Source organism: Salmo trutta, chromosome 35 (assembly GCF_901001165.1).
Source record: "Salmo trutta chromosome 35, fSalTru1.1, whole genome shotgun sequence".
Lineage (NCBI taxonomy): Eukaryota > Metazoa > Chordata > Actinopteri > Salmoniformes > Salmonidae > Salmo > Salmo trutta.
In genome coordinates this window covers 17,815,149-17,840,543 of record NC_042991.1, presented here as the reverse complement: position 1 = coordinate 17,840,543, position 25,395 = coordinate 17,815,149, and the positions used below count along the sequence as shown (strand labels likewise).

Below are 25,395 nucleotides of genomic sequence, written 5' to 3'. Positions count from 1 at the left end.
GGCCCGTCATGTGGAGAAGCTGGAGCCCTTCTCCTCATCCCCTCCTATACACTGACAGCTCTACTGGCGTGGCGCTTTGGGCTCGCCTGGTTGGTCATGAAGCATATTTACTGCCCAATGACTGACCGTCTCATTGGCTGTCTGAGTTACGCTCCAACACTCAATGGCCAAAGAGTCATCAATAGCTCCTGTTTTTGGGTTGTTGCCTCTTTTTGCGTCTCCATCGCATACAGTGGTTCTGCTGGACCATTACTCCTGGTTAGAGCTTTGAGCACTGCATTTAGTTACCCCTGACTGGCTGATGATGGCTGTTTCAATTGATGTGTGTTCAGGAAAAGAGCATTCAAGACCCAATAGGCAATCTTTACACTAGATCCCATTTAACTTCTTTCAACCCTGGGACATTGATTTCCCAACCATCATGTATGTGGGGTGCCCCACCCCCACCCCTGAAGGAATTTAGTTTTTACCCAGCACCCTGCCATGAAATTATATCTTGTGTAAACACTGCCCTATGAATTGTTTGTTTACATGACCTCTCTTAACCCTCTCTTTCTCTCCGTCTCGCTCTCCCCCAGCTGCTGGACATGAAAGTGTTTGTGGACACCGACTCTGACATCCGTCTGGTCAGGCGTCTGAAGAGGGACATATCGGAGCGCGGCCGTGACATCAGCGGAGTCATCAAGCAGTACAACAAGTTTGTCAAGCCTAGCTTTGAGCAGTACATCGAGCCCACTGTACAGGTGGCTGATATTGTGGTCCCCAGGGGTGAGTGGTTTGTAGATAGCTACTACCACAGTAGTTTCTTTAGATTCAATTCAGAATAATACAAGTATTGTACAAATACTTCTGAAAACTATAGCAATTCTACTATAAAAAAGCAATGTGTGTATGTGTTGGCCATTTCAGGGGGTGAGAACTTTGTTGCCTTGGATCTGATTGTTCAGCATGTTCACAGTCAGCTTGAAAAGGTATGTGTGAATCGTGCTCTATCTCCAATACCTCTTCCCATAGACCCTAAAGTGAAAGCATGGAGGAGTCCCTCCCCATCTCTGTACATGGTGTCATCTCTCCGGCTCACACCATGCCCAGAGTTTGTGCATGCCAGGCTGACATGACCCCATCCCATGGTTCATGACTAGGACAAGGTTTTCCTGACCACCTTCCCTATCAAGAAAGACTCTTGGTGCTACCCATGACCTCTGAACCCTGTCCTATCCCTCAACATGGGTGGGTCATTTCTGGATTAATGAAATGATTGATGCTGAGTGTCATTCTCTAGGATGCTCAAGACTACATGTCCTATTGAAACCAGCCGACTCAAACTCAGTTGTCTTGTATATGCGCTGTTTCAATCTGGTATCCAAAAGTAATCCTGAATTCTCAGAGGCTAGTCTCCAAGTAGAAGTTGACCCAACCAGTTGCCCATTCCACTTCTGCCCTCTAGTGGTCAGGATTCACCAACACACGTTATGAATTTGTCATGTAGATTAGTTCAGCCCGATACCAGACAGACAAACTCAACGCTTTCTCTTCACCAAGGGCCTCCTAACGAGTGGATTTATAACTGAGGGGCTATTCCTCATACTTTTACATGACCCATATGCTCCGACTCATCTTTAATACTTTGCTTTCTGCTGTTAGACCCCTTTTATGCTCCCTACAAACCATGATCTACACTGAGTGTACAAAACATTCGGAACACCTGCTCTTTCCATGACAGACTGACCAAGTGAATCCAGGTGAAAGCTATGATCCCTTATTGATGTCACCTGTTAAATCCGGTTAGATAAGTGTAGATGAAGGAGACAGGTTAAAGAAGAAGGATTTTTAAGCCTTCAGACAATTGTGACATGGATTGTGTATGTGGGCCATTCAAAGGGTGAATGCCTTTGAACCGGGTATGGTAGTAGGTGCCAGGTGCACCGGTTTTAGTGTGCCAAGAACGGCAACGTTGCTGGGTTTTTCACACTGAACAGTTTCGCTCTGTATCAAGAATGTCCAATACCCAAAGGATAGCCAGCCGGCTTGACAAAACTGTGGGAAGCATTGGTGTTGTCAACATGGGTCAACATCCCTGTGGAACGCTTTTGACACCTTGTACAGTCCATGCCCCAACGAATTGAGGCTGTTCTGAGGGCCAAAGGGGATGCAACTCAATATGTTTAGTTACTGTACCACCAACTGAATTTTGCTCTGCCCGGAGTACCCCTGAACTACCTCTGTGCATTTTACCAGTAGGCCTATGGTCTCGGGAGTCGTACGCCCGTACACCCGTCGGCGTGTGGGTAAAAGAGCAAGAGAGAGCATGTGCTAAAGAGAAAGCAAAAAGTGTGTGTGTGCATGTGCCTGCGTTTGTGAGGATTTGTGGATTACGGGGATCTCTGTAGTAAAATACCATTGTGTCTGGTGTGGATCAAGTAATGAATGGTGTCCAGTGGAGAGAGACGGCGGCCGCTCGTCCTCCATACATCACTGAGAGTGTCTGATGATGATGATGATGAGGACAGGGCCTGTTGTAGCCTAATGAACCATAACACCCTCCACTAAGAGACATCATATAGCAAGACTGCTGAGCCCACTATAGTACTTCTCTTCAGCAAAGCCCCAGGTTTGGGGGGCATTCTGTTTGACATGTACTAGATGTTAGGTAGGAACCATTTTGGTTTCCGACTATAAAACAAGTAAAGCAAATATGATGCCCCTATATGGGATTTCCATATGGAAAAGGAGCTGAAAACCATATTGCAGAATTCTTTTATTGCCCAGAAAACTGGGCCTTGCTGTGAGATCAGCGCACCAGAACGTAACTTGATCTGATGCATGATTATACCTTCATGTAGAGAGAGCTTCCGGTTCATTTGAAATGATGGAAATACAAGCTGCATTACGTGGAAATGGGAAACCAGTAAAGGTACCCAGGTAAAGGTATCGGATGAAACGCTGTCTGTCTGTGCGATTCATGGAAAAATGGAGCGGAATGTAATATCATTGCATGTCATCAACGGGAAGTATGTTTGTGTTGATTTAAAAGGGTGGTGGGAACTGGGGACATTTGGCTTTGTTTGGAAGGTTGGAATGGCTTGTCTCATTTCATGAGTTATGTTTTGTTTTTATTTCTCTCCTCCCTGTGTGTGTAATGAAATCCTTGCTAAACCCTGGCCGAATGCACTCTAACCATCTCAGCGTGAAATCACAGTGAGGTATGACTGCCACACCCCCCTCCCCATCTATCTACCCCCCCCCCTTCCTTGTGGTACCTGTCTTTTATTCTGTTTCCTGTCAGCAGAAGCTCAGAGAGCACATCAAAGAAAAAGGATGTGCCCAGTCTGAAGGATTATTGACTTAGACCAAACAACTTATCTTACCAAATATTGTTGACGTGATCAATTAATAAAAATGCCAAGAGAAATGTTTGTGTAAACATGACTGACAGTGTCTTTCTTCCACACTGTCGGTCATGAAAACCATCGCTAACTCCATGAGGATGACATCTCTATGGTTCCACTGAGCTCTGGTTAAGACCTTCTAAATAGACAATTGGAAGATGTCATGGATTGATCACTTTGCGGTAGCTGCAAGTAGATGTAATGAATTCCTTGTTATCGGAAAGATCAGATGCTAACATCACATTAACCAAGGACCGAGTATAACCTTGAGTTATTCCTGCATGTTTATCAGATGACCTCACACTAAGGCCATTGAAAATATATATAAAAAAAACTCCTCCAGTCAGACTTGTAAACATTGAAATGTCGTCTGGTCCTGAAGCCGTCCCCTTGCTGAACAGGGGCCCTAACTCCCCCCCCCCCCCCCAGGGCCCCCTCTCAGCCTGCCCTCACACCACCTCCCTGCCCTATCAGCTTCTCCACAGAGATCATAGGACATCTACTCTGTCCTGCTGCCGTCTAATTGTTGTATTTTCTTTCTTCTCTTTGTCATCTCTCTTGTTCTCGCAAAATGAATATTTGTCACCTTCTGCAGAGGAAACTCCGCTGGGATATGTGAGGATAAACTCTTGCATCTTCATCTTTTTGGGGGGGAGGATATCCTCTCCCCCTCATTTCCATCTATTTAATGATCTGTTAACGTTTCATCCAGAACCAAAGCCAAACCTTTGTTTGCTGTCATTGCTGTTTTCCCAAGATATCGTTTTTCACTTATCTGTTAACCAACTGATTGATTCTTTTTCTTTCTGATTTGTACACACTTAACTGGCCTGTATTTTGGTGCCAAATACCTCAATATAATAATACAGTACTAAAGTATTTAGAGGGAGTTGTCTTGGCTTCTTGTATTGGCAACAACATTGCAGAACATATAGCAAAGTGATCAATTGCTTAATGGCATTTCTATTTCTAAATCAAACCACTGTTTAGTACTGTACAACGCAAGCTATTTTCTAGATTCTAAATGGTCCTAGTGTTCCATTGTCTGCCAGTAAAGCACCATATACTCCAGACTGTACCAGAGAAGCCTGTTCAAGCATTGCTGTTGCCAGGATCTGCGCACAAATACCCCCCACCCCACTTTGCCTGGCTGTGCAGCAGTGACCTCCAAACATGTTCACGAGGAGGAAAGTAAAATATCCCAGTGGTATCTTACTTTTGTCTCCCTGGCTTGACTGCTGTCTCTGTGTGGTTGTAGTACTGTGAGCTCCCCAGCAGTGGTCTGTCGGTGTTGTAGTACTGTGAACTCCCCAACAGAGAGCAGTGGTCTGACTGTCTCTGTGTTGTGCAGGTCTGCTCTGGCCTCGGCCCACCAGGGACAGCCCCTGCCCAAGACCCTCAGCGTCATGGAGGGCACCCCACAGGTCCACGGCATGCACACCATCATCAGGTAAGACCATAGAGGTTTGGAAGAGCGCCGGGGCCCGGTTTCTCACCCTGTCAACTCTGTCTCTGCACTGCCACGAGTTTATAATGAATATACACTCAGTGGCCAGGTTATTAGGTTCTCCAAAATGTTTTGCTCCCTCAGACAGTGAGTCACGTGGCTGTGGTTTGCTATATATAGACAGCATTGAGGCAGTGTTACTGTTCTGAACGTTAGAATGGCCAAAACGAGTGACCTAAGTGACTTTGAGATGGTATAATTGTCGGTGCCAGGCACGCCGGTTCCGGTATCTCAGAAATGTCCGGCCTCCTGGGCTTTTCACGCATAATAGTGTCTAAGGTTTACAGAGAATGGTGCGACAAATAAAAAAACATGCAGTCTAGTGGGTGAAAACAGCTTGTTAATGAGAGAGGTCAAATGAGAATGGCAAGAATCGTGCAAGCTAAAACTGGCAAATAACTGTGGACTCCTATCAACTAAAAACAAGAAGAAGTGGCTCCAGTGGGTACGCCATCACCAACACTGGACAATTGAGTAGTGGAAAAACATTACCTGGTCCGACGAATCCCGGTTTCTGTTGCGTCTAGCTGAAAACGGAGTCAGGATTTGACGTTAGCAGCATGAGTCCACGGCCCCATCCTGCCTGGTGTCAACGGTACAGGCTGGTGGTCTAATGGTGTGGGGAATGTTTTCCTGGCTAACGTTAGGTCCCTTGATACCAATTGAGATACGTTTGAACGCTACACCTTGTAGAATCAATGCCCCAAAGAATTCAGGCTGTTCTGGAGGCAAAGTTGGGTCCGGCCACATTCTAGATGGGTCTACCTAATTAACTGGCCACTGAGTGTACATGCACACACCCTCACTCCCAGGCCTTGTCCCCTAACTGTGTGTGTGTGTGCAGGAATAAGGACACTAATCGTGACGAGTTCATCTTCTACTCCAAGAGATTAATGAGGCTCCTGATAGAACATGCCCTCTCCTTCCTGCCCCTCAAGGTGAGTGGCCCTGCAAATGCATGGCCAATTCTATATCGCCCCCTGTGCACAACCATATGCTAATATTGGTCTTTACTCTCTTCTTTTCCTCTCATCCTCTCTAGCCTGTGCAAGTGGAGACTCCCCAAGGTTCCATCTATGAAGGGAAGAGACTCAGTGGTAAAAGGGTAAGGCTCTATGCTGATACCTCCACTTTCACACAGGGTTTTGGGCCCTAAACTGCAATAAAGTATCAATGTACTCCCTGATACTAGGTTACAGCAAAATTGTCACAATCATACTGATTGTCATTCTTGGCCAGAGATTTTGCAGGGGTTAAACTAGTGTTATCTCTCTCCAGTCCTTGTCTTCATCACCATTGAATCTGCTTTGTTAACGTGTGTTTTTACTCGACGCCTGCATTGAAAATGTCTTGTCACAAAATGTGTGGCAGTGTGGATGGGCCAGAGAAAATCATTAATTTCACTCACATTATGGGAATGTGTTTGCGTGGCTCTCAGTGGGAGCAGCTCTGTTAGACAGCAGGGCTATGACTATATTACTCTACTGCAGATCTCTATCTCCTACCATCGGGCTCTGTAACATTGAACGTTCACCATGCTGATCCTTCAGGCTGCTCAATGGACGTTTACTTGCCAACTAAACTGTGAGGGAGTGTAAAGCCTGGAATGCAATTTAATTGTGTGTGTGTAGATCACAGGCGTGTCCATACTGAGAGCAGGGGAGACCATGGAGCAGGCTCTGATGGTTGTATGTAAAGACATTCGGCTGGGGAAGATCCTCATCCAGACCAACCATGACACTGGAGAGCCAGAGGTAACACACAAGTAAATCAGTCCTGTAGTTCACCAAGGCTTCTGTGTGTTTTGTGTGGCCCTCTGTCTGTGTTGCAAGGCTTCACGCACACCCAGACATTAACCTTTCAACTCTGAGACCCTAAAGCAGGAGTGTACGGTTGTATCGGTCGTCTGTTTTGTCTTTGGCTTCATTCAAGGCTAACTAGCCTCACTGACCTCAGGTTCACTTCCTCATCAGGGTCACAGACTATCCATATCTTTGAGATAATACCGTATGATGTCAGATGTAGTCTTCACGCTTTGGCCGTTTCTTCTTCAGCTGTACTGGTTTCATTCACAACAGATGCTCAAATCGTGACATTTTAAGTTAATAAAATCAACAAACTAAGACCTTGTATAAAATGTTATTTGACCGCTGCTGTCCTATGTTCCCTGTCCAGCTCCACTACCTGCGTCTGCCTAAGGACATCAGTGAGGACTACGTCATGCTGATGGACAGCACCGTGTCCACTGGGGCTGCTGCTCTAATGGCCGTCCGAGTGCTGCTGGTCAGTTCTACTTTATTCTACCTCATTCTACTCCTCTTGTCTAGTCGAATATTCTCATGTTAGTCTTCTCTACCCTGCCACACACCATATGTTGGGGCTTGGGGGTTTATCATCCAGATAATGTTGGTTACGCCTGAGACATGGCCTGGTGTTGAGGTAACAGGAGAGCAGCTCTGCTGGTGGAGATTGGACGACCACAGCAGCAGGAGATGGAGGAGAGATTGGGATGCTTGTTTGCTGTCATGAAACAGTGTTTCAATTCAGTAAGTTCGAGGCTCTGTCTCATTGTGATAAGGCTGCAGAGCTAAAGGTACAGCTCTTGTGCTTTAGCCTTCGCCCCCTTGTGAAATGGAAACATCTGCTGTCAATAATTGCCGTCCACTATGGTGGCCAAAGTCCATGGTTCTGTTTGCCCTCAGAGAGCAAACTTCACCTCCTCCAGGTCAATCCAATACTTTTCTCCCATGACAATCTCTGCAAAAGATATTCATGGTCGTGTGTGTTTGTTACTAGAAGCATTGGTTGTAGTATGTATGTTATATTTGACAATAAGTTGCAGAAGACATCAGACTAACCCCATTAAGGAGCAAGTTTTGACAGGTAGTGGGAACTGGGAAGAACTTGAGATCTCCACAAGTCTGGCTATGGTTGCCACCCATGTGTATGTCTGCCACCCTGTAGGACCATGATGTCCAGGAGGATAAGATCTTCCTGCTGTCTCTACTGATGGCAGAAATGGGCGTCCACTCTGTGGCCTACGCCTTCCCCAAGGTCCGCATCATCACCACCGCCGTCGACAAGAATGTCAACGACAAGTTCCACATAATCCCTGGCATTGGTGGGTGTCTCTCTCACTCTCATACACACAAAATATCCACATTTTCCTTCATGACTGTGGCCTCATGCTAATCCAGTGAGAAGCTGTTTGACTGATCTTAAGTGATATGACATTGTGTGATGACCTAATCACAAACTGAAAACATCCAGATTATCAGATGTAGCTGTTTCCACAGCTCTGTTATGAATCAACCCAGACTCTGACCCACGTGTTCCATCAGCAGGGCCACTGATCACACACCCCTCATTGTCACTAGTCCAAGTCAACATGACTGACTCTCCTCTCTCTTCCTCCAGGTAATTTCGGGGATCGTTATTTTGGGACGGACGCTCCCTCGGACTGGTATGAGAGTGATGAAGGGATGGATTACTGAACCGTTCTGGAAGAGGAGGGAGGGGCGGTCAGCACACGAGCACGTAGACATGCATGCCCTTGACCGCCTCCTAAAAGCTCTGGACCCCCCCTCAGCACCCCTCTACTGCCCATCATCTTGGGCACCACCCTGTGCCAACTCCTCCCCTCTGAGCGAGGTGAAAGGTCATGAGGCTACCTACCCTCCTGAGGAGGAAATGTGATATTAGCTTAGCTAGTGACACCCAGAGCCATGTATTTTTAGAGCTGGGCCATTATGGTTTTTGCAGTGTGACTCATTTTTACATGACACTACAACATTTTGTATTTTTATTTTTTTTGTCCCCAATTTTGTGATATTCAATTGGTAGCTATGACCTTGTCTCATCGCTGCAACTCCCCAATGGGCTCGGGAGAGGCGAAAGTCGAGACATGCGTCCTCCAAAGCATGACCCGCCGAGTTACGCTGCCTCTTAACACACTGCTCGCTTAACCCGGAAGTCAGCCGCACCAATGTCGGAGGGAACACTGCTTGCAGGCGCCCAGACACAAGGAGTTTCTATGGAAAGGAAAGCTCCCCGGCCAAACCCTTCCCTAACCCGGATGGCGCCTGCCATGCCCGGGAGCCCCATAGGATCGAAGCCCAGGCTGTAGTGGCGCATCAGCACTGTGAAGCAGTGCCTTAGACCACTTTGTCACTCGGGAGGCCCAACACTACAGTATTCTATAGCAGCCATGTTAGTGCCCCATTAACATTACATGAGGAATATGTAAGGAATAATTGAGGGGCTATGCATTCAATGGAAAATAATGAACAGCGTGGAAGTTGTGTTCCAAGAACGGCGTGGAAGGTGTGTTCCAAGAACGGCGTGGAAGGTGTGTTCCAAGAACGGCGTGGAAGTTGTGTTCCAAGAACGGCGTGGAAGGTGTGTTCCAAGAACGGCGTGGAAGGTGTGTTCCAAGAACGGCGTGGAAGGTGTGTTCCAAGAACGGCGTGGAAGGTGTGTTCCAAGAGCGGCGTGGAAGGTGTGTTCCAAGAACGGTGTGGAAGGTGTGTTCCAAGAGCGGCGTGGAAGGTGTGTTCCAAGAACGGCGTGGAAGGTGTGTTCCAAGAGTGGCACTAACCTTCCATGGAGTTGCATTATTTTCCAGTGAACGCATGGAGCCCCAAATTGATTATCCCTTTTATACCATGGCTATAATTTAACACATTTGCCACTAGAAATGTGCATTTGCAGATAGAAATATGTTTATCCACTTAAGTAGCTATCAAGTTTACTAGATAGCTACAGTAGTTGCATTGGTAACCAAACCAACAGACTTGCTAGTTTAGCTAACCAAACCATCAATGCTAGCTTGCTATTATGAAAATCAAATTCAACAATACCAATAATGTTTTCAACTTGACTTTTTCTTTCAAAAGCAGCTCAAACACAGAACATGTAAGAATTAACTATAGCCATTGTATTCTACCGTGCTGATATACCGTGCGTTATAGGGAAATAATGCACACTCTAGAATGACTTTCAAGCCAATCAGAAACAAGCATTCAACAATGCCATGGTATAAAATGTCTAGAATGAGCATTATGATGCATTTGTGTGACACTTTCCAATTACATGGCAGCATCCCATTAACATGACATGGGGAATATGTAAATAATGCTTTGTAACTGAATGTCTGAAATTAGAACAAAATTCAACATTCTAAAATGTGTCCCAACTCTCTATATACATGGTTCTGGTGATACCTATAACCCCATACACATCTATTCACTGATGATGATACTTGATTTGTGATTATGCTTGTTTGACGCCGCAGGACCTGTGAAGTAGAAGAAAGAGTCGCGAGAAATGAAAAGCCTCTTTTGGGTTGAAGGATCACTATGACATCCGGGAAGGAGAGAGAAAACCGTATGTATCTGTTAGTGCCATATCTTAACTGTGCTTCAATAACATGAATATTATATGGTGATGGCCGTTGTTATTTATAGGTGAGACTGTCTTATAGCTGAGAGGAGCATGTTTATGGTCTGAGGTTACAGTGGACCAGGTAGGTAGTGAACATATAAGGTAGTATAGCTAATGGGTAGCTTTATGCTCAATATAGCCTAAGTATTAGTTAACAGAGTGCTTCTATGGACATTCTGTACTGTCCTCTCTTTGGAGATCATTTACAGTTGTCTTAGCTGTGACAAAGGTCTTAGGCAATTGTTCACCACAAACGTACTACTTTGCTTCATTGTGGTTTAAGATGATTGACTTGAATTGGGGAAAGAATTTATTATTTGAGGCCATTTTGGTTTTAAAGGCCCAGTTTAGTCAACAACTTGATTTTCCTGTGTTTATATTTCCACACTCTGAGGTTGGAATAGTACTGTGAAATTAGAAATGATGACAATGCACTTTCAGTGTAAGAGCTGTTTGAAAAGACCCCCCCTGAAATTTCACCCTGTTTTGATGGGATGGAGTTTTGGTATGTGAACAATTGCCAGTATATTAGTTAATAGACCAATAAGAAAGTGGTCCAAACCTAGTTTTCAGTTTTTCCATCCACACTCAGACCACTTCCAGACGGTCTTAGCAACATTATTGCTTGAGAAATGGCTCTTTGCTGTAAGAAGCTATTTTTGCTTATTTTTGACCATTTTGATTTAAAGCAATCACATTACCCAGAAATTATTTAATATTGAGATAAAAGCAGCTGCATTTGACATTTAAAGATATTAGATTTCCCCTCATTTATATATCATAGGTTGTAGTTTTTACTTTGCATCCATTTCTCTGGGTAATATACTTGAATAATACTATTATTGAATGTTTTGTCATTTAAATTGATACCCCTGCTTGGTTCACAAAGGCAGTATAATAGAGAGAATTTACCACAGGTCACTTTATCTTGGATGTAACGGCTTTATCTTGGATGTAACCATCATGAATCATGTTTTTATGGCCTGACCAGCTCTTGGCAATTTACATTTATTATGTTTTCTGGCCTTCATAGTTACAATATTGCAAGACAGAACCTTGAGGATTCAATGGCTATATCAGTGTTAAAATATAGTGTCTTAAAAATGAGGTTCCAAGATATGGTGCCTCAGGCATTTTTTGCCTAATCAATGACATAATGCAATGCATATGGGTAGCTTAGACATTAGGATAGTAAAGGTACAGTGTAACCTATTTGTCCAGATAGAAAAGATAGGGAGACAGGCTGTATCACCATGTGTCAGACAGTGCTTCTGTATAGGACTTGTAATGCAGCTTTCGCTACAGTATATGCCTATTCAGTTCCATCACCTGCATTTCTGTTTTGTATGGCTTGAACTGTTGATGGGTCTTTGGTTACTTTATCTGCTTGTGAGGTTCACTCCTCTTGGTTACATTTTTATGCTAAACAATTTGCCACGAATCTTGTTTCTTTTTTTTGTTGCCTTTTTGTTGATTTTAAAATAGGAAAAAGCATCATGTGTGACCAGACCTTGATTGAAAAAGACAATTAGTTTCCTGTTTTAAGTGTGTTAACTTAAGTGGTGTAAAGTACTTAAGTAAAAATACTTTATTAAAGTACTACGTAAGTAGTTTTTGGGGGTATCTGTACTTTACTATTTATATTTTTGGCAACTTTATCTTCACTACATTCGTACAGAAAATAATGTACTTTTTACTCCATACATTTTCTCTGACACCCAAAAGTACTCATTACATTTTGAATGCTTAGCAGGACAGGAAAATGGTCCAATTCACTCACTTATCAAGAGAACATCCCTGGTCATCCCTTCTGCCTCTGATCTGGAGGACTCGCTAAACACACGTGCTACATTTGTAAATGATGTCTGTGTGTTGTAGTGTGCCCCTGGCTATCCGTTAATAAAATAAAAACAATACAATTGTGCCGTCTGGTTTGCTTAATATAATCCATTTGAAATTATTTATACTTTTACTTTTGATATTTACGTATATTTAAAACCAAATACTTTGACTTGTCATTTTATATTAAGGTTACTTTTTTACTGAAGTATGACAATTGGGTACTTTTTCCACCACTGGTTAACTTAGGAAAATTGTGTTATTTCATGTTCAAAGAAACGGTGCGCGTGTGCAGGAGTTGTCACTTCATATTGGTGACGTCTTGAAGAAGTAGGGTTTGCTTCGTTTGCACCGCCTGAGGGCGACATATTCCATCGATCTGATCCTAGCTTCATTGTGGAAGTGACGTTGTTACATTTACATTTTAGTCATTTAGCAGACGCTCTTATCCGGAGCGACTTACAGTAGTGAATGCATACATTTAATTTCATTTCATGCATTTTCTTTTGTACTGGCCCCCCGTGGGAATTGAACCCACAACCCTGGCATTGCACACACACCATGCTGGCATTGCAAACACCATGCTCTACCAACTGAGCCACAGGGAAGGACAGTTACAGTCGTGATGATCATCTGTGTATGTCAATTGGATCTGTAAAGGAGGCATGTAGCAATGTATTCTACTGTATCATGTTTATCGAATTTGAATTTAAAAAATCTTCAAGTTATTGAATTGGAATTAGACAGTATAGCTAGACTGTCTGAACAGTGGCATGGTCAGCCTGAGGGAATTGACATTTGTGGAATTGTTGGGGATAATATTGAATTATTCGAACATGCCTAACATTGGAATAGAGAGGAATTTAATTATCTGAATTCAAAGACTGACCTGGAATTTCATTTGGATTAAATGGAATTTACAGGGAGAGGGAATTGATTTAGGCTTGAATTTGTGGAATTAACTCCAACCCTGCTGCAGAAAGCAGAGAATGGTGGGCCTGTGGAGATCCTACCAGGCTCTGATGACCAGGCATCCATGGACTGTCCAGATAATCACAGCCAGTAAAAAAACACCAATGATGTGTACGAACCCTGGATTGCTGATATGTTTTGGCCAATGAGAGGCTTTGAAGCCACTGGTCGGCCATATTGGCACACCTCAGAACAACAGTCCTTTATAGGAATGAATGGAATTATACAGTATTTCATTTAAATGTTTCAAGATCAAAATGTGTTTTTGTTGTAGTGGGGAGAGTAACATAACTTTCTAAAAATTACACTTTAAGTAAATATTTATTTATATGTATATGTGTGTGTGTGTTTCGCTTGCTTAATATAAATTAAAAGTATGCATTAAGGGGTCTGTAATAGAATAAATGTGGCAAAAAATATATATAGTATTAGTAAATGCATTTCTGTAGCTTCCAAAATATTTTTACACTGGTGGTAGAGTGGCAAGATGGAGACTCATCTAGTGTGTGTGTGTGTGTGTGTGTGTGTGTGTGTGTGTGTGTGTGTATGTATATATATATAATTTTTAAATACCCACTACACTAGGCTACACTACAGTAACTACACTATGTCCATTATGCTCCTCTACAGCAAAGCCCCTGGCAAGAGTCCCAGAAATTCCCTCAAAAAGAGACGGAGACAATTTACCCCAGCATTTTCTCTGAGGCTTTCACCTGATCAGCTTAAACTTTTACAGGTCAAATCAATCAGACATTTTCTGTCCAAATGTTTACAAATGCAACCCCGTATTCCATGGCTCACGGATGAGAGCTGCAGTCTGAATGGGGTTGTTCAATTTGTGCTGTACCTTAAAATGGAACCCTATCTGTGTTTTGTAAATATTTGACATATTTCCTGTTGATTCAGTGACAGTGTTGCTTGTGGTGGCAAACATGTTTGTTTTTGACACGTACCCTTATGAAAAAAGATTGCAGTCAGAGTGCAGTATAACTATAGTTAGAGTATAGTTATACTGCAGTATGCTCTAAATAGTAATTTAGCAGTAATTTAGCTGTGTAACTGCAGTTAGAGTGCAGTATAACTGCAGTTATTCTGCATTTACTGTGTCTCTTTTACTGCAGTTTCAAAACAGCATTTTTTTTTGGTAAGGGTAGCGTTCATCAGAAGAGGAAGCACTGACTACTCAGGGTATCCAGGTAAATATTACTTAATTGATCTTCTGCTGAAGTTTTTCTTTTCATAAAGGTGTGAAATTTCCTTGGCGACATAGGCAAACCATAATGTTGTCCTTTTATGCAGTTTTAATATGTAGGTTACTCTTGTAGAATAGAGGCGTTTTTCCTATGACGCTGATGTGACTCATTAACCAACATGTACATGCCCACACGGTCTGTTTTGTCCGTTAACCAACACAAGATGGCAATGAAGAAGTATTTTCGCTACACGGTCTTTACTACCCTCACTAGCTGACAGGTCATCAGGCGATTAATATGTCAGGGTTAGGTGCCAGCTTTGTTTTGATAGCCAATTAAATCCATTCAATATTTGGTCAGATATTTCACCCTGATTTGATATGAATATTTGTCTGACTCAGTCCTCTCTATAACCTGTAGTTCAGGGGTAGCTAGTGCTGAGAAGTTAAGGGATTTTTTTATTTTATTATTATTTTTAAACTTCTTTTACCGATGTCTGTTCAATTATTTGAATTCCATTTTGTCCGTTTTTTTCTGTGAGCTCAATGTGCACATTGCACTGCTTCTCAAGCGATAAATCAGATCCTACCTGAACTGTGTGATGTAGTAGGGATTTGTAGTTTCCAACAGGCCAATATTCTACATTGTTTAGCGCATAATTAACTACAATAACCACAATTCCTTGCGCATCTACTTTTCCGGTCTGTGTTTCTTTTACGCCTGCTATGGAGAATGTGCGATTGTGAGGGGATAGCAGATGTTGCTTTGGGAGGTAGCTCTACCTGAAAATATATGATCAAAAGTGATCGATTGTTGGTATTCAGCAGTCAAAAGTATGCCTTATTTACTTTGAAGAACTACAAAATGGGGATTTTGTCAGACAGCATAGGCAGCAGCTCTATAGAGATGAGATGACTTGGAATTAAATAATAAAGTTATCAAATAAAACAAATGTAATATACACAACAACTAAAATATTTTATTAAAGTAATGTGAATAAATGATGTTTATTTTTAATATAAACGAACCGACCTCAAAAAGCACTAATCCCTCAACACTAGGGGTAGCCGAAGTCTATATTGTCATTGACCACGTCAAAAGGCTTTGATATGTTCCCACAGGCAATTACCTGGGTGTTTCTCCTCAGAAGCAAAGCTATGTCTGTGTGACCAATAACAATGCAAAGAGGAAACGTCAACTGGGTTGTGTAACCTTTACTTAACTAGGCAAGTCAGTTAAGAACAAATTCTTATTTACAATGACGGCCTAAACCGGCCAAACCTGGACGATGCTGGGCCAATTGTGTGCCACCCTATGGGGTGTGGGTTAAAGGGTTGCAGGCAGTTTAGACATTTATGTAATCAAGATGTCTGACTTGAGTGACTCATCTTTGTTTTCAATGGGAAGAGAGATGGGAGCCATTGGCGTTTGTATGTACTGTAATGCACAGGAGACATTCAGAAGACAGAGAGAGGGCACCAGATAAGGATATAACGAGTGTGTGTGAATATGTGTGTGTGTTCAAATGAATGTCTGCTCTGAAAAGGCAGAGACACTGCAAGCACACCTAAACTTTACTGACCTCTGTTTGGCTTAGCTCCAGGTCTGCTTACCTAACCTGTATGATGCATGGAATTCAGTACCTGGCATCAGTCAGTCAATGGAAGGATGGATGAATTAACAAATAACGAACAAACAACTGAATGAGAAAAGGGAGATATCAGGACACCTGTGAGCCACGGTAGCAGTAGCTGATTCCCAAAGTCAAGTTGTGAGTATGAATCTTAAGAAGTACTCCTCTTCCCCTCCTACATGGGTGAGACAGGTCAGTCTGGGCTGGCTTCATCAGCTAAATACCTCTGAGGGCTCAGTGGGTCCACTCCCTCCCCAGTGGATCAACCATCAGGCCCCAGGGGGAACGCCTGCCAACTCTTCCCCGGATCACTTCACTTAGCCTGGGCCACGTCAATCACCATCTACCCCATTAGCCTCCAGAGGCCCTGGCTCTCCCTCAAGGACGGGCCCTGGAACCGTCGCCAGCCAGCCGCCAAGCTAGCTGGTGCTGACATCAGCACTCTCACTTAGGCAGGGGAGAAGAAGCTTGTTACCACCTCTTGACTAGCTACCATGCCTTGCCTCATTGGGCATCAGATGGATGCTAAATCTAGATAGGGTATTAACGTTTGGAGGAAATATGTTTTTTTTGTTTTTTTCACCTTCCTTGTGTGTTTTATCACTGAACACATACTGTAGGACCTTACAAAAGAGAAATGGTAAATGTAAGTGTCGACCTAGGGGCTGACTGTGTTTAAGGATGAGCTCATATACTGTAGCTAAGCCCCGGGATTCTCAAGATGTATGCTTAGTTTGTTCTGTTCTTAAAGGGACAGTTATTACAAATAAAGGTTTAAATTTTTTTTGAATTTATTGAACCTTTATTTAACTAGGCATGTCAGTTACGAACAAATTCTTATTTATAATGACAGTCTACCAAAAGGCAAAAGGCCTCCTGCTGAGATGGGGGCTGGGATAAAAAAAAATATATACACTACCGTTCAAAAGTTTGGGGTCACTTAGAACAGTGAAGAGGCGACTCCGGGATGCTGGCCTTCTAGGCAGAGTTGCAAAGAAAAATACATATCTCAGACTGGCCAATAAGAAGAAAAGATTAAGATGGGAAAAAGAACACAGACACTGGATAGAGGAACTCTGCCTAGAAGGCCAGCATTCCGGAGTCGCCTCTTAACTGTTGACGTTGAGACTGGTGTTTTGCGGGTCTATTTAATGAAGCTGCCAGTTAAGGACTTGTGAGGCGTCTGTTTCTCAAACTAGACACTAATGTACTTGTCCTCTTGCTCAGTTGCGCCGCGAGGCCTCACGCTCCTCTTTCTATTCTGGTTAGAGCCAGTTTGCGCTGTTCTGTGAAGGGAGTAGTACGCAGCGTTGTACAAGATCTATAGTTTCTTGGCAATTTCTCGCATTGAATAGCTTTCATTTCTCAGAACAAGAATAGACTGACGAGTTTCAGAAGAAAGTTATTTGTTTCTGGCCATTTTGAGCCTGTAATCGAACCCACAGATGCTGATGCTCCTGATACTCAACTAGTCTAAAGAAGCCAGTTTTATTTCTTCTTTAATCAGAACAACAGTTTTGAGCTATGCTAACATAATTGCAAAAGGGTTTTCTAATGATCAATTAGCCTTTTGAAATGATAGCTAATCTAAGTTTATCACAACGTGCCATTGGAACACAGGAGTGATGGTTGCTGATAATGTGCCTCTCTACGCCTATGTAGATATTCCATAAAAAATCTTCTGTTTCCAGCTACAGTAGTCATTTACAACATTAACAATTTCCTCACTGTATTTCTGATCAATTTGATGTTATTTTAAAGGACAAAACATTTGCTTTTCTTTCAAAAACAAGGAAATGGCAAAGTAACCCCAAACATTTGAACGGTAGTGTATATAGAGCAAAACACACATCACGACAAGTGACACCACAACACTACATAAAGAGAGACCTAAGACAACAACATAGCATGGAAGCAACACATGACAACACAGCATGGAAGCAACACAACATGATAACAACATGGTAGCAACACAACATGGCAGCAGCACAACATGGTAGCAGCACAAAACATGGTACAAACATTATTGGGCACAGACAACAGCACAAAGGGCAAGAAGGTAGAGAACAATACATCACACAAAGCAGCCACAACTGTCAGTAAGAGTGTCCATGATTGAGTCCTGGAATGAAGAGATGGAGATAAAACTGTCTAGTTTGAGTGTTTTTTGCAGCTCATTCCAGTCGCTAGCTGCAACAAACTGAAAAGATGAGCGACCCAGGGATGTGTGTGCTTTGGGGACCTTTAACAGAATGTGACTGGCAAAACGGGTGTTGTATTGGAGGATGAGGGCTGCAGTAGGTATCTGAGATAGGGGGGAGTGAGGCCTAAGAGGGTTTTCTAAATAAGCATCAACCAGTGGGTCTTGCGACGGGTATACAGAGATGACCAGTTTACAGAGGAGTATAGAGTGCAGTAATGTGTCCTATAAGGAGCATTGGTGGCAAATCTGATGGCCAAATGGTAAAGAACATGTAGCCGCCCGAGAGCACCTGCCGATCTATAAATTACATCTCCGTAATCTAGCATGGGTAGGATGGTCATCTGAATCAGGGTTAGTTTGGCAGCTGGGGTGAAAGAGGAGCGATTATAATAGAGGAAATCACATCTAGATTTAACCTTAGCCTGCCGCTTTGATATGTAAGGAGAGAAGGACAGTGTACCGTCTAGCCATACTCCCAAGTACTTGTATGAGGTGACTACCTCAAGCTCTAAACCCTCAGAGGTAGTAATCACACCAGTGGGGAGGGGCGTTCTTCTTACCAAACCACATGACCTTTGTTTTGGAGGTGTTCAGAAAAGGTTAAGGGCAGAGAAAGCTTGTTAGACACTAAAAAAGTTTGTTATAGAGAGTATAAGATTGTATCATCTGCATAGAAATGGACGAGAGAGCTTCCTACTGCCTGAGCTATGTTGTTGATGTAAATTGAGAAGAGCATGGGGCCTAGGATCGAGTCCTGGGGTACTCCATGGTGATAGGCAGTGGCTGAGACAGCAGATGTTCTGACTTTATACACAGCACTCTTTGAGAGAGGTAGTTAGCAAACCAGGCCAAAGACCCCTCAGAGACACCAGTACTCCTTAGCCGGCCCACAAGAATGGAATGGTCTACCATATCAAAAGCTTTGGCCAAGTCATTAAAATAAAAATAGGCCAGTAACAGTTAGGATAAGCTTGATCTCCCCCTTTAAATAAAGGACAAACCATGGTTGCCTTCCAAGCAATGGGAACCTCCCCAGAAAGGAGAGACAGGTTAAAAAGGTCAGAGATTGGCTTGGCAATGATAGGGGCAGCAACCTTAAAGAAGAAAGGGTCTAAATCATCTGACCCAGATGTTTTTTTGGGGTCAAGTTTAAGGAGCTCCTTTAGCACCTCGGACTCAGTGACCACCTGCAGGGAGAAACTTTGTAGCGGGGCAGGGGAAAAAGATGGACGAGCATCGGGGCTAGTCACATTAGAAGGGGTGTAGGCTGGGGCTCCACCATGGCCTCATTCCAAACCAATCTACCCCGATTTCACAACTCCCTCCCTGCAGATCTGAGTGCATAGGGTCCAACGGGTTTTCTCCATGGTTTGATAGGGTGGGGTTTGCAATCAGGCCAAGCTTTTCTCTAATGAGTCTGTCCCCTGTCCATCCATTTCCCACTGAAGTTGCGTCCATTTGTCTCTCTGTCCCTCCCCAGTGTGTGTCCCTCCATTAATTTTCTCCCAAAAGAGGTGAGGGCCATCTGCCCAAGGCCAGTCAAGTTCACACTGCCCAGAAAAAATGGTTTGAGTTAAACCAGGGCCGTTCTCTCTCTTCACACCTTAGCCCCCGCCAAGCAGCATCATATTATCACTATGACCAGCCAGGCTTAAAACAGAAGCACCCTAATTCTGTAGCTCTGCCATCAGTTGTAGGGTGAGCTGTCAGTGTCTCAGCCATGGTCTCCACTCTGTCATCCATCTCTGCCACATAGCCTGGTCATCCTGCATCTCTATCACATAGCCTGGTCATCCTGCATCTCTACCTCATAGCCTGGTCATCCTGCATCTCTACCACATAGCCAGGTCATCCTGCATCTCTACCACATAGCCTGGTCATCCTGCATCTCTACCACATAGCCTGGTCATCCTGCATCTCTACCACATAGCCTGGTCATCCTGCATCTCTACCTCATAGCCTGGTCATCCTGCATCTCTACCACATAGCCTGGTCATCCTGCATCTCTACCACATAGCCAGGTCATCCTGCATCTCTACCACATAGTCAGGTCATCCTGCAGCTCTACCACATAGCCTGGTCATCCTGCATCTCTACCACATAGCCTGGTCATCCTCCATCTCTGCCACATAGCCTGGTCATCCTGTATCTCTGCCACATAGCCTGGTCATCCTGTATCTCTGCCACATAGCCTGGTCATCCTCCATCTCTACCACATAGCCTGGTCGTCCTGCATCTCTACCCCCAAGCCTGGTCGTCCTGCATCTCTACCACCAAGCCTGGTCGTCCTGCATCTCTACCACCAAGCCTGGTCGTCCTGCATCTCTACCACCAAGCCTGGTCGTCCTGCATCTCTGCCACCAAGCCTGGTCGTCCTGCATCTCTGCCACATAGCCTGGTCGTCCTGCATCTCTGCCACATAGCCTGGTCGTCCTCCATCTCTACCACATAGCCTGGTCGTCCTCCATCTCTACCACATAGCCTGGTCGTCCTCCATCTCTACCACATAGCCTGGTCGTCCTGCATCTCTACCACATAGCCTGGTCGTCCTGCATCTCTACCACATAGCCTGGTCGTCCTGCATCTCTACCACCTAGCCTGGTCGTCCTGCATCTCTACCACCTAGCCTGGTCGTCCTGCATCTCTACCACCTAGCCTGGTCGTCCTGCATCTCTACCACCTAGCCTGGTCGTCCTGCATCTCTACCAGCTAGCAGGGTCGTCCTGCATCTCTACCACCTAGCCTGGTCGTCCTGCATCTCTACCAGCTAGCAGGGTCGTCCTGCATCTCTACCAGCTAGCAGGGTCGTCCTTCATCTCTACCACCTAGCCTGGTCGTCCTGCATCTCTACCAGCTAGCAGGGTCGTCCTGCATCTCTACCAGCTAGCAGGGTCGTCCTGCATCTCTACTAGCTAGCAGGGTCGTCCTGCATCTCTACCACCTACAGTGTCACCCCGCATCTTGAACAAAATGCTAACACCTTGACTGGTCACGTCACTCTGACCTTCACACAGGCCATTCCCTGGACCAGTAGAGGGGTGAGGGAAAGCAGAGAGGCAAAGGGGGCGAGACTAGTGAGAGTATCTGTTTTAGAGTTTGGAGCTCCCTAGAGACAGTGACCCGTGATCTAAGCTCCCATCTCTCTCTCTCTGTAGGGAACAAGAATCACTCTCTCTCCATGGTGTCTCTCATCAGAATTTCTGCCCCATTGTTCACAGAGAGGGCTTCTCAGCTCTATTCTTCTTGACAGGTAGCAGCAGTCTACCACACACACACACACACTCTATCTCTCAGTCATTCAAACACACACACTACTCTCCCTCCTTTATCTTGGACTCTGCCAAAAGTTGTTTACAAGAATCCCCAATTTCCTTTGACATGAGCCACCATGAAACCCACCTTTTCCCCAGGTGCATAGCCTGTCTCTCTAGTGGTGTATCTGTATGACTGTTCATTAACTGCTGTGTGATAAATGGCATTTATCTGACTCCAGACCTGCCGGTGAGAGTGTCACAGAGAGGAATGCTTTGATCCTGAAATGGGCTTGTGTTTATATTTAACGAGATAATTACTTACTTTTGTTCACACAGAGAGAACTCGTTTGAGTTGCTTTGTCCCTTTTCATGATGTCAACAAAGGCAGAACATATTGATCTCTGCCTGTATTGTTTGTGGTACAGAGAATTGATGAAAATGTTTTTTCCGCTCAGAGGTTTTCTAGCCAGCAACATCGTGGAGAGAGTGTCATCCTTTTCAGCTTAATTTAGAACAAGTTTGGAGTCACCGTTTTCACAACTCTGTCAAAAATGGAAACACACCCCGCAAAGAAACCACACTATTTAGCCTGGAAACACTTTCAGCTGTTGCCTGTATAATTTACATGTCAATGGGTTTCTCTTCATCATCAATCTCGCTCAGTCATATTCATCAATGCATCTCCTAAATCAGATGTTTGCATCCTCTGCTGTAGATTTCCCATACAAGTCGATCTCCGCGGAGACACGTGAGGCTGTTTTTTGATTACGCACATATAAATAATGCATGTGTATGTTTGTCCCCCCTCCTGTCTGGGGTTGAGGCGAGGTGATCAATGCCCCCAGGCCCAGCCTCTGGGCAGCGGAAGGGAACCCGTGACATTTCCAACACATTGGTGGAGACTGCTCCGTCAACCAGATTGGCACTCCCTGTGTGTGTTAACAGGAGAGCACACACACACACCGTACACACACATACACACAGGACACTGTGATGTCCCACTGAGGCCTTTCTGGCAATGAAATCAGTTTCCATCAGTCGCTGTGGCCAGTGTCCATAGACTCCTCTCTCTTGTGCACGCTCTCTCTCTCTCTCTCTAATTGATAAATGACACTGTACTCTTGAAGCCTTTCAGTTTCTCTACCAGCTCTCTCTCCCTCCCCTCTCTCTCTCCCTCCCCTCTCTCTCTCTCTCTGCCCCCCCCCCCTTCTCTCTCTTTCTAGTGAGGAGGTATTTACAGAGCATAGAGCTACTGAATGGTTTGACCTATCCTGTGTGACCGGGGCATGCACACTTCCAGTCAGTCAGTGTGTCAGTCATCCAAGACAATGACCTACAGTACTGTACCAGTGTGTTTTAGGATGACTCGGTCAGAACCTTGGGGATGAGTCCAGAGGAGAAAGGTTCAGTGTTTTGTTTTATTACTTGCGACTCTAAATCATGATAATCAGCCCTGGCTAAATCACCTCAATGGATTTGGAGTGATTATACATTTTTAAGACACATCAGTTAAGTCACACATCTCTTGTGTTGTGAATGTCTAGGCTAATTGGATCTGAGTGCTTTTATAGAATGCATCTATATTAGTGGCTGTATTGGTTACATTGGCTTAGTGCCTCTATCTAATGATATTAGCATATTGGTGACAACTAGGGTTGCAAAAATCCTGTAACTATTCCAAAATTCCCAGGTTTTCCAGAATTCCTGGTTGGAGGATGCCTCTTTTTCCCCGCTTATTCCCCTGATTCCAGGAATGTTAAAACCAAGATTTCTGAGAAACTTGGGAATTTTGATTAAGTTGCTGGAATTTTTAACCTTATTGACAAATCATTTCAACCGTAAGACACTTGTTCACAGGAATCTATACATTGTCACACAGATATCAGTAATATAATGTACTATAACTGTGTAACATCTTAGCAAGGTGTGGACATGTGTAGAATAGGACAAATGCCCAGTCTACCATTCCTCTGCTACAGTGTAACTACAGTCAACCATTCCTCTGCTACAGTGTAACTACAGTCAACCATTCCTCTGCTACAGTGTAACTACAGTCAACCATTCCTCTGCTACAGTGTAACTACAGTCAACCATTCCTCTGCTACAGTGTAACTACAGTCAACCATTCCTCTGCTACAGTGTAACTACAGTCAACCATTCCTCTGCTACAGTGTAACTACAGTCAACCATTCCTCTGCTACAGTGTAACTACAGTCAACCATTCCTCTGCTACAGTGTAACTACAGTCAACCATTCCTCTGCTACAGTGTAACTACAGTCAACCATTCCTCTGCTACAGTGTAACTACAGTCAACCATTCCTCTGCTACAGTGTAACTACAGTCAACCATTCCTCTGCTACAGTGTAACTACAGTCTACCATTCCTCTGCTACAGTGTAACTACAGTCTACCATTCCTCTGCTACAGTGTAACTACAGTCAACCATTCCTCTGCTACAGTGTAACTACAGTCAACCATTCCTCTGCTACAGTGTAACTACAGTCAACCATTCCTCTGCTACAGTGTAACTACAGTCAACCATTCCTCTGCTACAGTGTAACTACAGTCAACCATTCCTCTGCTACAGTGTAACTACAGTCAACCATTCCTCTGCTACAGTGTAACTACAGTCTACCATTCCTCTGCTACAGTGTAACTACAGTCTACCATTCCGGGGTGAAAGAGGAGCGATTATAATAGAGGAAATCACATCTAGATTTAACCTTAGCCTGCCGCTTTGATATGTAAGGAGAGAAGGACAGTGTACCGTCTAGCCATACTCCCAAGTACTTGTATGAGGTGACTACCTCAAGCTCTAAACCCTCAGAGGTAGTAATCACACCAGTGGGGAGGGGCGTTCTTCTTACCAAACCACATGACCTTTGTTTTGGAGGTGTTCAGAAAAGGTTAAGGGCAGAGAAAGCTTGTTAGACACTAAAAAAGTTTGTTATAGAGAGTATAAGATTGTATCATCTGCATAGAAATGGACGAGAGAGCTTCCTACTGCCTGAGCTATGTTGTTGATGTAAATTGAGAAGAGCATGGGGCCTAGGATCGAGTCCTGGGGTACTCCATGGTGATAGGCAGTGGCTGAGACAGCAGATGTTCTGACTTTATACACAGCACTCTTTGAGAGAGGTAGTTAGCAAACCAGGCCAAAGACCCCTCAGAGACACCAGTACTCCTTAGCCGGCCCACAAGAATGGAATGGTCTACCATATCAAAAGCTTTGGCCAAGTCATTAAAATAAAAATAGGCCAGTAACAGTTAGGATAAGCTTGATCTCCCCCTTTAAATAAAGGACAAACCATGGTTGCCTTCCAAGCAATGGGAACCTCCCCAGAAAGGAGAGACAGGTTAAAAAGGTCAGAGATTGGCTTGGCAATGATAGGGGCAGCAACCTTAAAGAAGAAAGGGTCTAAATCATCTGACCCAGATGTTTTTTTGGGGTCAAGTTTAAGGAGCTCCTTTAGCACCTCGGACTCAGTGACCACCTGCAGGGAGAAACTTTGTAGCGGGGCAGGGGAAAAAGATGGACGAGCATCGGGGCTAGTCACATTAGAAGGGGTGTAGGCTGGGGCTCCACCATGGCCTCATTCCAAACCAATCTACCCCGATTTCACAACTCCCTCCCTGCAGATCTGAGTGCATAGGGTCCAACGGGTTTTCTCCATGGTTTGATAGGGTGGGGTTTGCAATCAGGCCAAGCTTTTCTCTAATGAGTCTGTCCCCTGTCCATCCATTTCCCACTGAAGTTGCGTCCATTTGTCTCTCTGTCCCTCCCCAGTGTGTGTCCCTCCATTAATTTTCTCCCAAAAGAGGTGAGGGCCATCTGCCCAAGGCCAGTCAAGTTCACACTGCCCAGAAAAAATGGTTTGAGTTAAACCAGGGCCGTTCTCTCTCTTCACACCTTAGCCCCCGCCAAGCAGCATCATATTATCACTATGACCAGCCAGGCTTAAA

General features: G+C 44.2%; 2 protein-coding genes across 3 annotated transcripts in view; both read left to right on the top strand.

Moving 5' to 3' along the window:
• The window catches only part of LOC115174758 (uridine-cytidine kinase-like 1), a 31,416-nt gene extending 19,465 nt beyond the window's left edge, over positions 1 to 11,951 (top strand). Inside the window, exons 7-17 of one of the 2 annotated variants that reach the window (XM_029733589.1) lie at positions 579 to 768; positions 910 to 971; positions 3,985 to 4,004; positions 4,741 to 4,839; positions 5,741 to 5,834; positions 5,939 to 6,001; positions 6,528 to 6,650; positions 7,072 to 7,179; positions 7,861 to 8,017; positions 8,314 to 9,219; positions 10,190 to 11,951. In XM_029733589.1, the coding sequence (XP_029589449.1) occupies positions 579 to 768; positions 910 to 971; positions 3,985 to 4,004; positions 4,741 to 4,839; positions 5,741 to 5,834; positions 5,939 to 6,001; positions 6,528 to 6,650; positions 7,072 to 7,179; positions 7,861 to 8,017; positions 8,314 to 8,390 (993 nt within the window). In that variant the 3' untranslated portion in view covers positions 8,391 to 9,219; positions 10,190 to 11,951. Of the gene's footprint in view, positions 1 to 578; positions 769 to 909; positions 972 to 3,186; positions 3,204 to 3,984; positions 4,005 to 4,740; positions 4,840 to 5,740; positions 5,835 to 5,938; positions 6,002 to 6,527; positions 6,651 to 7,071; positions 7,180 to 7,860; positions 8,018 to 8,313; positions 9,369 to 10,189 lie in introns of those variants that run through there. The other variant, XM_029733590.1, reaches the window with a different exon arrangement.
• LOC115174759 (protein Mpv17-like) overlaps positions 10,200 to 25,395 on the top strand; it is a 30,884-nt gene continuing 15,688 nt past the window's right edge. The window contains exon 1 of the mRNA XM_029733591.1: positions 10,200 to 10,281. Within this exon, the coding sequence (XP_029589451.1) occupies positions 10,254 to 10,281 (28 nt within the window). The 5' untranslated portion in view covers positions 10,200 to 10,253. The remainder of the gene's footprint in view (positions 10,282 to 25,395) is intronic.